At 41.0% G+C, this 15,903-nt stretch overlaps 1 protein-coding gene across 1 annotated transcript; it reads left to right on the plus strand.

Moving 5' to 3' along the window:
- The first annotated feature begins 292 nt into the window (after positions 1-292).
- On the plus strand, positions 293-2,891 carry cts12 (cathepsin 12). Its single transcript, XM_061078212.1, has 8 exons — positions 293-323; positions 472-617; positions 724-843; positions 1,401-1,565; positions 1,648-1,869; positions 1,968-2,136; positions 2,549-2,654; positions 2,792-2,891. The coding sequence occupies exons 1-8, from the start codon at positions 293-295 to the stop codon at positions 2,889-2,891; spliced, it is 1,059 nt and encodes a 352-aa protein (XP_060934195.1).
- The last annotated feature ends 13,012 nt before the right edge of the window (positions 2,892-15,903 follow it).

Below are 15,903 nucleotides of genomic sequence, written 5' to 3' on the forward strand. Positions count from 1 at the left end.
TTTTGGAAAGTAATATGTCAGGTGTTGTGTTCAATTATAAACCGGTATTTGAGGGATTTTCAAGATTGCACCTTTGACCATCTGTAAATGATAATGAGGTATTACAGAGGTGGAGCAGGGAAAGCATCTTATTTTTGTTGACTAATATCCTTCTCAGGTGCAGTCACAGGTGTTGATTTAGGGATTCCCTAAAAGTATAGGGGAAGCATGTACTGTACTTATTGTAAAGCTTTATAAGGTCGGACGACAGCCAAGCTGTGGCTGCTTCACTGTCCAGAGTTTCTCCGGGACCATGGGGACAAAACAGACTCACATCGATGCAGGTAATATGCTAAGGACTTTTATAATCTTATATGGAAAATAAGGGAAACCAACATCTGAAACCAGTCATCAGTTTTCCCACTGAGGGTAATATGAATGACAGGACAATTTACAGACAACCTGACAACAACAAATCTGTTGTCCTTTCAGCTCATCAGTCTGGCTTCTTGCTGAGGGCAGCCCTGCTCTCTGTCCTGTTGTGCAGCCTGAGGCATGTGGCAACCGACTCGGATGAGGGGATCCTGACGGACTGGGAGATCTGGAAGAGCAGCAACGGCATAACCTACGATGATCTGGTGAGACTGACCCCTCATCTTAAAGCACAAGGAAAGACGTGACTTCACATGTATTGCGAATCACAGGATTTCTTTCTTGATTTGTGTTTTTTGTGTTATCACGCAGGATGAAATGCAGAGGAGGGCGATCTGGGAGGAGAACAAGCAGAAGATCAATGACAATAATCAGGGTTTTATGATGGGGATCAGGCCGTTCGCTATGGCTATGAATAAATATGGAGACCTGGTACGGACTGGTATTTTACACACTTTGTTAAAATAATTTCTGCTCAAACAAACGAATCAAAGTCACAGAGAGAAATTAAATTACAGACAAAATTTGTGTGTATTCAAAAGTAACAAAATTCACATAGTAGCAAAGCTAATGAACATATATCTCGTATGTTTAATCTAGACATATGGGCAAGGCCAGGCTGGCCATTTACCCCAGTTTCAAGCCTGCATGTTAAAGCAGCCTGTATCTAACTTGTTGAAGTCTGTAAGAGTGGTTTCTGTCTTTTCATCAAATTCTTGGAAACAAAGTGCATTTCCCCACTGTTGAGGGTGGCTGTGGAGGTTGAGTGGGTTGTCAACTAACTACAGGGTTGACGGTTGGTCCCAGTCTCCCCCACTATGCATGCTGAAGTTTCCTTGTACAAGGCACTGATTGTATGACAGAGCTGCACGCAGACACACTGTCACATGTACATGTTCCTTTTGCATTTTAGATATGTTGTTTTGATTATCTGATATCTGAACATGAATAATTGGAAAAGTAATCATCTATATGTTCTCTGTACATAGACACAACAAGAATTCCAGGTGTTGCAAGGTGCCACGATAAACGCCCAGTTTGTGCACAGAGGGAAGACGGTCTCTGCTCGACGGCTGCGCATCAATGCTCGGCAGTTAGATGCTTGGGTTGTCGACTACAGGAACATGGGTTATGTCACTGAGGTGAAAGATCAGGTGAGATACTCGTACATTCACGTACAGAAAGAGTTTTTTCATCCAGACCGAATCAGGAAGTGATTTTGAATTCTCTTGTCAGGGTTACTGTGGCTCCTGCTGGGCCTTCAGCACCACAGGAGCTATAGAGGGACAAATCTACAAGAAAACCGGTCAGCTTGTCTCCTTGAGTGAGCAAAACTTGGTGGACTGCTCCAAAGCATACGGCACCTTTGGCTGCAACGGTGCCTGGATGGCCAACGCCTACGACTACGTGGTGAACAACGGGCTTCAGTCGACAAGCACCTACCCGTACACCTCAGTGGTGAGGCTGCAGCCTGCGTCTACATCAGAACAGCGGAAAAGTAAATCTGTCTGTTTCCAGCACATTGTTAACATACAGCTCTGATTTTCTCTCCACAGGATACTCAGGCCTGTTATTACGACAGCAGACGTGCGGTCGCTCATATCAAAGACTACAGGTTCATACCCAAAGGAGACGAGCAGGCCCTGGCTGACGCTGTGGCAACCATTGGTCCAATCACAGTGGCCATTGATGCGGATCATGCAAGCTTCCTGTTCTACAGCTCAGGTAAATTCTCTTATATACAATCATAATGTCATATATCAATGATATTTAATTGATTAAATATGTACATAGTAAAATACGTGCATGTTGTTCATAGTAGCAAAACCACCCAGCTCTGTTATCTCTCTGCTAGCATCTTCCCTCTCGTTGTTAGGGTACGCAGCCTCACTGTTGTACTGGTGGATGCTTTCCTAAGACTTGGTAAAAGGGGAGGGAACATTTGAACCCATCATAAACAGAAACCCAATTCCAATGAAAGCTAAAGGTTTTTTGTTAACACAGAATGTTTCAAACAAGATATTCTGAGTTCCCCATATTGATCAAATTGATATGTAAATGTCATCTTTGCCGTTTATCTTTACTGCCACTTACTGGTCAAACAATCTGATAATATGTGTTTAAATTGAACTCCTAGGAATATACGATGAGCCGACCTGTAACCCTAATAATCTGAGTCACGCTGTTCTTCTGGTGGGTTACGGCTCTGACGGAGGACAAGACTACTGGATCATAAAAAACAGGTCAGAACAACTCTATGCATTGACAGCAGAGTAACACAGGATAATTTTTAATACAAATTTTAAAGAAATGTCTTACCCTTACCCTAAAAGTATTTCCTGTCGCTGTTCTAATATTATTTTTGGTCATATGTTTACAGTTGGGGCAGCAGCTGGGGTGAAGGTGGCTACATGCGAATCGTCCGGGACGGCAGTAACACATGTGGCATTGCAAGTTATGCCCTGTACCCTATTATATGATTCTGATAAGATGCTTCAGAGTCGAGATTTAACAGAATGTGTCTGGTCTGTCAGACACATTTTGCTCATACTGCTAATATCATGTGTAAAGTCATCCATACTTTCTAAACTCTCTGCTGAACCTTGTTTTGTGGAAAGACCCACATCAGCCTTGTACAGTGAACACATAATTTCTCTCAGGGACGAACACAAGATTCAATATGTCTTTGAAATGTTTTTAATAGGTCAAACTCACCAAAATATGGAAAATTGATTTAAATTTTAAAACAAAACTATGGCCATCTTTGGACAGAAGAAACTGTCGTCACAAGTAACTACACATTCCGACACTTACAAGGGAAAAGTTAAATAAAAAATTATTCAATTTACAATGGGATCTTACAGCTACAAACTTTCTTTGACCTGCATGGTGGCTAATTTTTGTTAATGTTAGTGAACCTATATTTGTGTCAGACATTAGTGAGATCGCACACTTCAGTGACCTATCTGTGTGTGCTACTTTTACAGAAGTTTTAGCATTTTAGCTAAGTACAATTAAGTACAATACATTTAGCATCAACCAACAAAGGTCCAGTCCCGTTAGAATTTGGGAAATCAATCAATTTATGTGTGAATAATGCAAAATAATGGATTACATAAAACATATTTAATAGAAATATTGAAGTTGCCCGTTTTTTAAAAGCAAGTAACTTTATTCAGATTTGACCCAAAGGTTTGTTTAGTTCACCTAAATGTTTAACGAGGAATCTTGCACAGTGCTGAACTCTGAGGGTTGTGGAGGGAGAGGAGCGCTGGGGAATACAAAATGGAGGAATCCATCATGGGTTATTAGCTGCGATGCCCCGTCCACTTTTATTTGACCTCCTCCATTGAATAAATTGCTCCAGTGAGGAGCCGAGGCTGAACAGGAGTCAATGGTACAAACTGAATGAACATATTTTAAGTTTGGTTAGGTTTTTATCTCCAATGTGTTGAAAATATAATTTAAAATATTAATATATTCAAGTAAGAGAAAAAGGCACAGCATGTTAAAAACTCTTTGCTTAATGAAATGAAGATCAATCCTGACAAAATGTAACAAAAGAGCATAAAGCACAAAAGTGAGAAAATAGGAAGAAGCTCCTAAAGCCTCATTCCTATCATGAACTAGATGATATTAGTGCTTAAGTCAGCAAGTTCACCAAACTTCCCGATTCTGTGACCACATGTGCATTTATTACACTTTCTGTTCTTACCAGGTTTTAACTGCTGTCAGTGGCTGATACACAAGTCACATGGTCTTGTTTTAACAACGGATTTAAGAGACGGTACTAAATCAAATGAATGTGGGTACCCACATCTTCAGACTGCTAAACTTTATTTTTTATTTACAGTAACTCTTGTATTTTTAGAAATGATATATATAGAGAGGGCAGGAGATGGAGGGTATAGTGGATGATTAAAAAAAGTTAAATTTTAAATCTAGGCCTCAACTTGAATCTGTTGGGGACAAAATAATGTGTCTTTATTTTCATTTTAATGCAACTCAATGTTTTTTTCAACCAATATGAACTGTATTTTCTATCTGTTATTTACTGGATGAACTGGAATGTTTTAACTCATGGACTGACAATAAAGTGATAACCACTTTAATCTGTTGCCTGTCAGCGCTTTATTGTTCAACCAGTTCACTGCTGCTTAATGTCAGTGCAACCACACCTCGGTGAACTTTGAACCTGCCTGTGTGAATACAGTTGATCACACTCTATGTTTCTAACAGCCCAACTTCTCTCCATGCATCTCACATAAAGAGTTTACCAGAAGAGGAGGAGGAGGACTTTTAAAAGACAGACTGTGTTAGACTCACATGGATCACTGGATAAACACAACAATGCATTGGAAAAGATCTGTACGTTGTGGTGCAGTGTGCTTGGTTTTGCTTTGCTTTGCCCCGGTTCATCTCTTGGCTCAGAAACAAGCAAAATGTTGGCATGACAGACGCACTCCCGGCCTTCGGAGGACACAGGGCACAAGAAAGTTTTGCGATCCTTCCTTCAGCAACCAAACAGCAGGAGCTATTACTCAGGTAAAACAAATCTTTGTTGATCATGGTGGTTTAAGCAGGTTTTCTACTTCTACTTCTGTTTCTCTCCGTCTCCATGCCTCACCCTGTTTTCTGCAGACCAGGTGAGTGCAGGTGGGGTGTTGTCTTGTGTTAACTGTCCCCACACTGTTGACTGCTCAGCTCTCTGTGTCCGTACAGAAGTGCGGCCCTGGCTTCTACAGAGAATGGACCGGGCCCAACAGGGGTCAGTGTGTGGCTTGCAGCTGCAGTGGACTCTCCAAAGAGTGTGATGAGAGTACAGGGAACTGTGTGGTAGGTGTTCACACACACACACACACACACACACACACACACACACACACACACACACACACACACACACACACACACACACACACACACACACACACACACACACACACACACACACACACACACACAAACGCCCACAACCTCACGCACGTACGCAAGCACACACAAGCTGTGAATAATTTAAATTTACAGCACACTTGTTGTGGGAGTTGCAGGCACATTGCCAACGCATGTTGCTCAAGTTGCGTTTTATCTAATGCACCTCCAGAACTGTCAGTCCAACACCACTGGGGCCCGCTGTGAAAGTTGTAAAGAGGGTTACTATGGAAACCCATCCCACAGGACCTGCCGTGTCTGTCCATGTCCCTTTACATGGAACAAGTCAGTCTCTTTTTATTACCTTCATCAACACAAACCTCAGCTGATTGTTTTTACTGGATCAATATGGAGAACTTATTTATTCTGTCTTAGCTTTGCATTGGCCTGTCTGGACATCGGCTCAGGTGTGGTGGACTGCTTGTGTAAACGTGGTTACAGTGGATTCAGATGTGAGAGGTTTGTCTGCTGGTCAACCAAACACAAACGCTGTTTATAACTCAACATTATGATCCTGGGTGCGACAAAACCTGCATCTTAACCCCTATTGTCCACTGCAATACATTATTTTAATATGCAGGTCTGCAACTAAAAGTAGAAAAATGCACAGTATTTTTCTTCTTGTTTTTTCCTCTCTTTAAGATGTGCACATGGTTACTATGGCAATCCATTGGTGCCAGGAAAGAGCTGCAAGCCATGCAACAGAGGGGATGGCATCGACCTTTGTTATCCTCCAAATGCAGGTTAATATACATTTTCATTTACAAATACAAATAAAGTTATTTTGTTTACAGGGTACGTGATTTGATGTTGTATTAAGGTCAGGGAGCTCATGTGACAGAATAGAGATGAAATTGTCAAATTTAAGTTACCGGCTGAGATATCTTGACATTTTTTCACTCAAGTATGGATCCAACTCAAAAACTGTGGATTCTTCATTTCCCATAATGCAATTATTTAGATTTTGTTTTTCTTTTTGGTAAAAGCCATAGAAGACATTATACAACTGGTTATTTTGATACAACACACAACATCTGGTCCCAGCTGCTGTGATCAATGCCACAGGGATGTTGTAAAGACAATCACTCAAAACAAACTAAACTAAGAATATTTATATTTACCGACAGACTGTGACAGTTGCACTTATTCTTTATTGGCCGACTTGGAGAAAATGGCCAATGGTCTGACTTGGCTGGAACAGCAGCTCAGGAACAACAGTCTTGTCTCTGGTTCACACTCGATGCTGAATAACCTGGAGACTAACATCTCTGAAACCAAGGTACTCGTAAATGCAGCCATTGGGAATCTTTATGCTTAATGAGCTGTCCTTTAAAACATCTATTTAGTCACATAATCCATGTTGAGTATTTCTGCTCTGTTTTCCAGATACAGTTTGGGAGCCCAGACACTGCTGTGAGACACCTGGAACCAGAGGTTGAACAGCTGGAGGCAGATGTGAATGTTATCGGGGATGACTTGAGTCAACTGATTGACAAGGTGCATGAAAACATTTTTCCTCAGTTAAACAGATTAAAACTCTACTAGGATTTAAACTTTGATAAATCATTTTGTGAATTAAAATTATTGTTTGAATACTGCAGGAGGTATTTTTATTACATCGCATGTCAGAGATATCTCAGCGAAAAACAATAAAAGTCAGAGTTCATAAAACTTCTTTTTCATGCAGAGTGAAAATGATCTGTCATTGACTTACAGATTCTTCGACCTGAATCCGATCTGGAAAAGGTTTTGCTGAATGTGAATCAAACCAAGCTTAAGGACGATGATCTTCTCCCTGAAGCTGAATCTCTCCTCACAGTAATACAAGGTACTGTACATCACTCAAATATAAAGATGTAATTCAGTCGGATCTTCCCTGTCACTTGTGTCCAGGTCTTTGTGAGACTTATTCAGGAAACTGAATTATTGGTTATGTCAAAGTGATGTATCATCAACACCGTTATCTGTGTTATTGTGGTTTGTCAGATTTCATCAAATTGCTGTCTGAGGTGAAGCCCGGAGGATCCATCACTCTCTCTGAGAACGACAAAGTCAGGACGACTGTGGATGCTCAGCACATGGTGCAGGAAATGAGACAGAGAGGCTGCAGCGCCGGCCGGGAGCAGGAGGAGGCACACAAACGTAAAACATTTTCTCACTTATGATTTTCCTCTGATGTTCAAATGCAGTGAAATTGCGTTCAGTTCATTAGTAAAATGGTGCAGAGGTGTGTCAGACACGTGTGATTCATGCTCCACTGGTGTCAGGGACATTTGCAAACAGACTTGTGTAATACGTCTGCCTTCACTCGACTCCCCTTCACTATGATGTAAAGTAGAGGGCACTATACAAAGGTCAGCCCACTCTGAACAGTTAATGTATATTCTGCAACTTTTCAAGCTGGAAACCCTTAAACAAGTACATGCTCTGTTTTTCATAACGATTTCCATTGCATTTACTTTCCCCAGGAACTACAAACCTTTGGAGAAACTTAGTCAGGGTCTAAATTAAAGTACTGGTCATTTTCCTTTTTTACCCCAGAGAGAAGTCTCTGATTGCCTACAGTAGAGGAACTGCTGGGATGGGGTTTGCAGCTCTTAACATTTCTGATTGGTTAATTGCTTCTTCATTTTATTCAAGCCACCATTTGAAAAAAAAAATCTTTAGCTGAATATACACTTTTCTTTGTGCTTTTAAAAGGAGAGTTACAGAGAAAAGCACATGACAGTTGCACTGATTAGGAAGTCGTTCTATATAGTCTTTAGACTTTGGAAACACAACTAATCCACAGCCTGAAGTAACCTTTAAGAAAAAGTTCCAGGGATTAAATATTCCAGCTACTTTCATTTAAAGGTCAAGATCTGTATGAATTTATTAGGGAAAATGTTGAGAGTTAGAGGATGAGAATGACATCACACATGGTGAATTTGAAGCAACAGTCAGCAACAGGTTAGCCCAGTTTAGCATAAAGACGAGAAGTCGAGGGATGTAGCGAGCATGACAACTTAAAGGGACTCTTACCTTTGTTGCATTTTTACACTTTTTTTGGATAAGGTTAAATTGGTATTAATAAGGTAATGACACTCTAAAATGCTAGACAGACCCACCAGGAGTAAAAACAAACAATTATTTCACTCTCATAATATTTAGTGAAAACTTCAACCAATAAAATTCTTCGGACCGAAGGACCTTATTGGCCGACAGACCTGTCTGTTTGCTGCATGGACATGCAGGTTTTCCGTCTGCTTCTTGTGGCGCATCCGGGCCCGACATCATATGTGAATGTAAATGTATATAACTTACCGGTGCTTCTGAATCCGAATCCATTGCTTTGGTAAACAAAAACTCACGTGCGTGCGCGGAGGCAGTAGGTGGTAAGTCTGCTTGTAAATAAAGTTTCTTCAAAAAAACACCGCGGATGGGAACGAGGGGGTGGGGCATTGGAGGAAGGCGGGATGATTTGAATGTGCTGTAATTCTCAAATGCAACAAAGGTAAGAGTCCCTTTAAGGCCCTGGACTATTTTTTGGCCAGTTGCAATGACTTCTTTAAAGCTAGGGTTGGAAATCCTGGAAAAGCTAAAAGGTGCAGGCTACACTATGAAATATCACCATGTAATAACTCTTTGGTTGCTGCAGGGCGATAAGCGGAGACTCTGGACTGAGAAGAAACTTCATTGCTAAATAGTGAACTGTAAAGGTGCTAATAGATTGATTGTGTTAGCTGCTGCACTTTTCATGCTCAACTTAGCATCAAACTTTCAGCAAGAAAACCAATACGACTATTTCCGGAAACTGTTTGTGTAAGGATACAATCAAAGGAGAACAATCTGTTCTCCATCTTATCCAAACCCGGTGATATCCAATCATTATATATCCCCAAATCTGTATGTTCTCCTTAGTGTTGAACTTAATCCACGACAACTTCACAACTCCTGCATTGAGTCGGACGTCAGACTCTCTGCTGGTCTCCGCCTCGTCTCTCAGGGAACTGGCTGAGCTGCTGTCAGAGGCAGAGGACGGAGTCAACAGGACGCGGAGCCTGAACCTGAGGAGTCACTCTACGCTCCAACATCTGAAGGTGAAACGCAATTCTCGATTATAGTAGCATTTATTTCAGTTGTACACAACAACGTTATGTATTTCTTCACCTGTCTCTGTTCATCATTTCGTCTTTAATCTCAGTCGGAAAGAGAACAGAACTCCCATCTTCCTGTGACTGAAACGACTAAAGAACTGCTGAAAAACATCACAGATGTCTTCTTATTGCTTGAGGAAATAAAAAAAGTAAGCTGCCATGTTTTATCACCATGATGACACAAGACAAGTTTTTTTTTTTTACTGTAGGAACTGAATTTATTGTGTAAATTGCAGGAATGTGAGAACCATGCAGGTCAACTGGATGGTGCAAGGAGGGAACTTGTTAAGAAGTTTAAGAACATCTTCCAAATTAAGACCAAAGTGGATATTGTCAACAAGGCCGAGGACCAGGCAGAGCAGCTTAACAGAGATGAAGCAGAACTTCAACAGTGAGTTTATAAAGGAAGACCAAAAAGGAGCATAGATATAATTAACATAAAGACAATGTGTTTATGTTGAAATTATGTATTATAAGACATTGCAGAGTGCTTAAAAATGCTACTAACAGCAATGAACCGCTCGAAGTGCTGAGTGAAGGAGGTTTCATAAAGACCACACCAAAGGCAGAAATAGCAGCTAATCAGTCCAGAGAGGCTGCTGACGAGGCTTTAAAGGTAACTCTGTTGTTATTAATCCTGCATGATGTCTTTAATAAATGTTTAGTTGTATAATGTTCATTGAAATTCATATTAATATGACTCTCTTATTGTAAACTAGGATGTGAAGGAGGCAAGTCTGGTCGACAGGGCAGAAGGATTGAAAAAGTCTTCAAATAATTTACAAACAGAAGTCGACAACTCTCAGAATGACCTGAAAAGTGTGTAAAAAGCATAATTTGCTACAAGTCACAGGAGTTATATTAATTTGAAAACACAAAAAACAAATGCTGTTTGATTTCTTTTGGACAGAGCTTTCACCTCCAGTGAGCTCATGTAGAGACCGTGTGAGGAAGGAAAAGGAGAAAAGAAGATCACTGAGAATGAGTATCTCAGTTGTCACTGATGACCTTAAAACAATAAGAGGAGGTCAGTGGATCATTTGAAATGAGCAGGTTATTCACTGCATCTGCAGCACAGTAGATCATCATGTTGTTTTAAATTTCAGGTGACACCAAACTATTGATAGACTCGGCGAAAACAGCGGCCTCTGAGTGTGACTCCACAGTCAGAAATTTAACAGATAGACTGAGAAACATCAGCCGGGAGGTAGAAAGAATAACTCTGAGCAGCAACAGTGTCAATATGGACAATATGATAGTTGATGTAGAACAATCATGTGAGTATTTAACAGGAATAATAGAATCTAACAGAACCCCTTTCCTTTTAATTATATTATTAGTTTGATTTATTTTCTATCTCTTTCAGTGAAGAAATTGAAAATCACTCTCCCTGTGTTGACGAATAACCTCAGACAAGTTGAGGCTCTCAAAGGGAAATCGCCTCCAAGCGGCAACATGACAGAAAGCATCTTGAAAATCAAGGACGTGATTAAAGAGACAAGAAACTTTGTTAACAGGGTGAAGTTTCGCCTTGAATCTGATGTTCATACCTGTCAGCTTTGATTTAAATCAATAATCAATATTTTTTACATTGACGATGGAACAAATCACTAAGTGTGTGAATGAATATGAACTGATGGCAAATATCACCTGATTCTTTTCCATCAGCTTTTTGGAGCTCACAAGTGTCTTTTGACTTATTTCTGGTCAAAAAACAAACAGAATATTTTATGCATTTATTTTCTTTATACATTACTGTAATTTACATGGATCTTCTTACAGCTCTCCATTACCACGACCTTTAATGGAAAAGCCCACGTTGAGCTTCATCCTCCGAGAAACCTTGAAGACATAAAAGCATTTACAGCTGTCGACCTGCTTCTCAATCATCATCAAACCAATCCATCAAAGCCCGAGCGCAGACGAAAGCTACGACAGGACAAACAAGGAGATGTCAACCTCTTTGTTCTCTACTTAGGCAACAAGAACGTGAGCGTGTCTCCTTGTGTTTCACAGGAAGTCTGGATCTTTTTAAGAATATCTATATCATTATTTGTCTCATTTTATTTACAGGCCTCTGGAGACTACATCGGGATGGCGATCAGAAACAACATGTTGATTTGTGTCTATAAGTTGGGTGGAGTCGTCCACGAGGTGGAAACCAAGCACAAAATAACATCGACCACAAATGTGAACGTGTCAGACTTTGACAGGATTATCTTCTACAGGTACGTGAAGGACTTTGAGAAAGAGAGGAAAGTAACTAACACTTTAGTTTCTTCGACATGTGATCAGTTTTGTGGTTTTCTCCGTATTTACAATCCCTGCAGAGTTTACCAAGACGCTGAAGTCAACATCATAAAGAACTTCACATCACAGAAGCCCGTCAGCCTTGCTCCTTATCATAACCTTCCAAACAAGATTAGCGGTGTCCTCAACATAGACCCAGACAGTGTGGCTTTCTACGTGGGTGGATATCCTGACGACTTTACGGTAATAACACAGCTGTTAATTCATTATGTCTGCATGGATTGACTTCTTACACAGGCAGAAACAGAAGAAGGACAATCATAAGACTTTATCAAACTGAACTGACAACCAGTAAGAACTGGAAAATCTCATATACACAATAAACACAGTAAACAAGCCTGTGCACTCATCGAATCAAAGAGCCTTATTTATACATGTGAAACGTCTTTCTAGAAAGAAATAAGTCTGAACATTTTGACTCACTATCTCATAATTTTGACAGCATTAGTCTTATTTTTGAAAACTAAATACATTTCTTTCCCACACTAGGTAGAAATTCTGAATCAGGCAACTTTAAGTTAAGATATATTGACATCACTTCATGTTAATTTGTTTTAAGATGCAATTTAGGTTAGTACAGTATATCATTTTTATTTAATAAATCAGGATTGGATTCAGTATGTCATTTATATTTGACCTGGTATGTCAGAATGAGATTATTCTCTCCTATAATTTTGATTTAGTATCAAAAAATGATGACTATGTACCTGAAAGTATTGACATGATAAGTAAATAATACGATTAAAACACAGAAATACAGAAGTCCCTCACTGGCCTTTGGGAGAAAACAGTTCAGTGGGAGAATAATGAGACTGAAATTCCTGTGAGCAATGGTCCAGATATAAGTTTTGACAAATTAGCCTAAAAACTGACCAATCATTAACCTACCCTTGACAGAAAATTATCCAGGGTCATGAAATCCTTCTCATTGAAGTGTCATGTTGAAATGTTCGGTCCCTGTTGCTCTGACTCCTCCAGCCTCCACTGCAGCTGCGGTACTCCAGATACAGAGGAGCCATGAAACTCTCCTACATCAACGATCATCCTGTCTCTCTGTTCAACTACAAACATGCAGTCAACATGGAGGCAAAGCAGCCTCATATTAAGTAAGGTTCAAATATGTACTGTGTTTATAGAGGTTAGTTGTTAAAGTCACAATGATGAGGAAAGTCATTTTTGATTGGTATAGGATTCCACAGTCGGAGGTGTCAGACTACTATGACGGAACAGGTTACCGCATGGCATTCATAAAGGAACCGGGAAAGAAGAAGAAAAGGTTGTTGAGGTTTCACACAAACAGCAAAGAGACAGACGCCTTGTTATTCTACACTGGAAATGAAGTATGATCTCTATGATGGAATTTCACAGATTTGCAGCTGCACAGCTCCGACGCTCAGTGTCTATAAAAAGACTGATCTTGTCTTTTATGTTGCAGGAGTCTTTCTTCTGTGTGTTTGTGGAGAGAGGCTTCCTGGTGCTTCAAGGACAACAAGCAGGTCAACAGCTCAGAGCTCAGAGCGCTGAAAAAGTGTCTCTCTTTGTAAGAGGATCTCAAAATAGTTACTCACCGGAATGAACACAAAGCAAAGCAAACTTTCTGAATGCATGTATTTGTTCTATTTATAAAATGTTCTACTTAAAGACATGTCTCCTGTCTCAGGACCAACTCTTTACAATCACTACCGCAGAACGATTTATTGTGCACTACGGACGACAGCAGATCTCCACAGATCACATTCGCACAAACTACATGACTTATTATGTCGGGGGTCTACCCGCACAGGTCAGGCTGAGGTAACACAACAGATGCTGTACATGCAGTGTTTACAGCTTGAGCTCATCAGATTAGCCCTTTACACTGGTTTCTGTCCTTTATGTGTCTGAATTTCAGGCACAACATCACAGCTCCACCACTGAGAGGATGTGTGGATCACCTGACAGCAGACGGTGACATTGTCGAGTACAACAGGACGATGGGTGTCACCGATGGATGTCCAGTCTCACTACTGGTAATCTGACAAAAAGCGATGATCGCCTTAAGGCTCTTATATACTACTACGTTTCCGTTTCTCGGAGAGGTCTCAGCTGTGGGCGAAGAGTCTTTTTGATATTTACTTCTCCGACACAGTACGTCGGAAAAAAATTCATCGCCAAACCCATAGGTGGCGCAACGGAAGACGAGCTCAGAGAAGCCTACCCCATTTGGGAAGAAGAAGTCCACGTGTCTCTGTTTACATGTTAGCCTGCCTCCCACACACTGAACCATGGCAACTAACAGAATTAAATAAAGTGACACCCAGTGGGTCAAAATGCTGATGTAATCGTTTCTTAGCGCAGCGGTTCCCCGGTCTTGTTTCCGAACTGTGTTGCTGATTCCACAGCTTGAATCTGATTGAGGCTACATGTAGCTAGAAGCTACACGGACCTAGCTCCCCCCCAGCTTCCACACACAGTCAGCAGGGACTCCCGGCACTTACTGCTACCCAGTGTTTGCTTCTAACCTGACGGTATTATAGAAACAGTGTCATGATAGAAGTGGAATTAAAGTCGTGACGGCGGGTTCTTGCACTGTTACCACCGCAGTTAGCATGGTGGCTAGCCTAGCCCGCTAGCCTAGCCTGCTAGCGCCGTTTTGAAAGCTCGTTCTAACCGTATGTGACCGTGCACACATGCCGTCAGTCCTCTAACAAGCCACCGTCAGCCGGACAACTCCGCTGGCTTAACACACACGTCACATTTATCGTAGAATCATAGTTGTGTTCGTGTTTGTGGCTACAAGTAAACAGGAAGTTTGAGGTCCGGAAATACGGAAATGACGTCATACGGAAATGATGTCGTTCGCGGACCAATCACAGCCAAGAGCGGTCCGTGGGGTCTCCGAAATAAACACGTACAGTTAGAAAAATCAGACGTGTACGAAAAGCTGTCCGAGGCGCTCGGAGAGGGCGTTCCACGACGGATAGGGCGGTCTTATCTGTCCGTAATAGAAAAAACGGAGAGGCATAAATTGGCCTTTACACGGCTGAATGCATTTGAATAAACATTGTCTTAAAGGAGACATATTATGCTTATATTCAGGTTCATAATTGTAATTTGTGTTATCACTTGAAAAAGGATAGAAAGGGCTCTAATGTTCAGAAAACACATAATTTTCCTCATTCTGTTCATTGCTGCAACTTCTCTTTTCAGCCACTGTCTGAAACACTAGCTCCCTTTCCCTTAAGACGCCCCTGCACAGTCCGAGAGCCAGACTAGCAGCTATGCGTGCATTTTATGGCGTTGGGATTTCAAGTGACATCACAATACCCCAGAAGTATCAGCTGGACTAACTAGCTCCTTTCACTGCAGACTGACTAACTTTTAAGAACTGTTACATTCACAAAAAACAGAGGAAGAAGACAAAAGAGTTAAGAAAAACTGAAAAAAACCTCCTTTAAAATAAAGCCTCTATCACAGAATCGAGATCAGTAGTGACAATAAGAATCTTGAAGCGGGAAATCAGAAAGCTCAAAGGTAAAAGCAAATACAATGTTTAAAGTGAAATGTGAAAAAAAAGAGATTAAATGAAATAGAAAAAGACATTTAATTGAATTTTTTCCACATCTTTTTTTGTACTTAAAGGGACTCTTACCTTTGTTGCATTTGAGAATTACAGCACATTCGAATCATCCCGCCTTCCTCCAATGCCCCACCCCCTCGTTCCCATCCGCGGTGTTTTTTCTTTTGTTTTTCCCCCTGGGAGCGGCTGTTTCAGTACGCCGTGGACCACTTTGGTCTGCCATCGTCAGTCGCTACGGTCGATACGGTCGCTACTCGCTACTGTCTGCCGTGGAATCAAAACAAACCCTATAGTTGAGGACGCGCCTTGATGACGCGGGCCCGAATGCGCCACAAGAAGCAGACGGGCTTCCTGTCTGTTTCCATGCAGCAAACAGACAGGTCTGTCGGCCAATAAGGTCCTTCGGTCCGAAGAATTTTATTGGTTGAAGTTTTCACTAAATATTACGAGAGTGAAATAATTGTTTGCTTTAACTCCTGGTGGGTCTGTCTTGCATTTTAGAGTGTCATTACCTTATTAATACCAATTTAACCTTATCCACAAAAAGTGTAAAAA

Source organism: Limanda limanda, chromosome 9, assembly GCF_963576545.1.
Source record: "Limanda limanda chromosome 9, fLimLim1.1, whole genome shotgun sequence".
Taxonomy (NCBI): Eukaryota; Metazoa; Chordata; class Actinopteri; order Pleuronectiformes; family Pleuronectidae; genus Limanda; species Limanda limanda.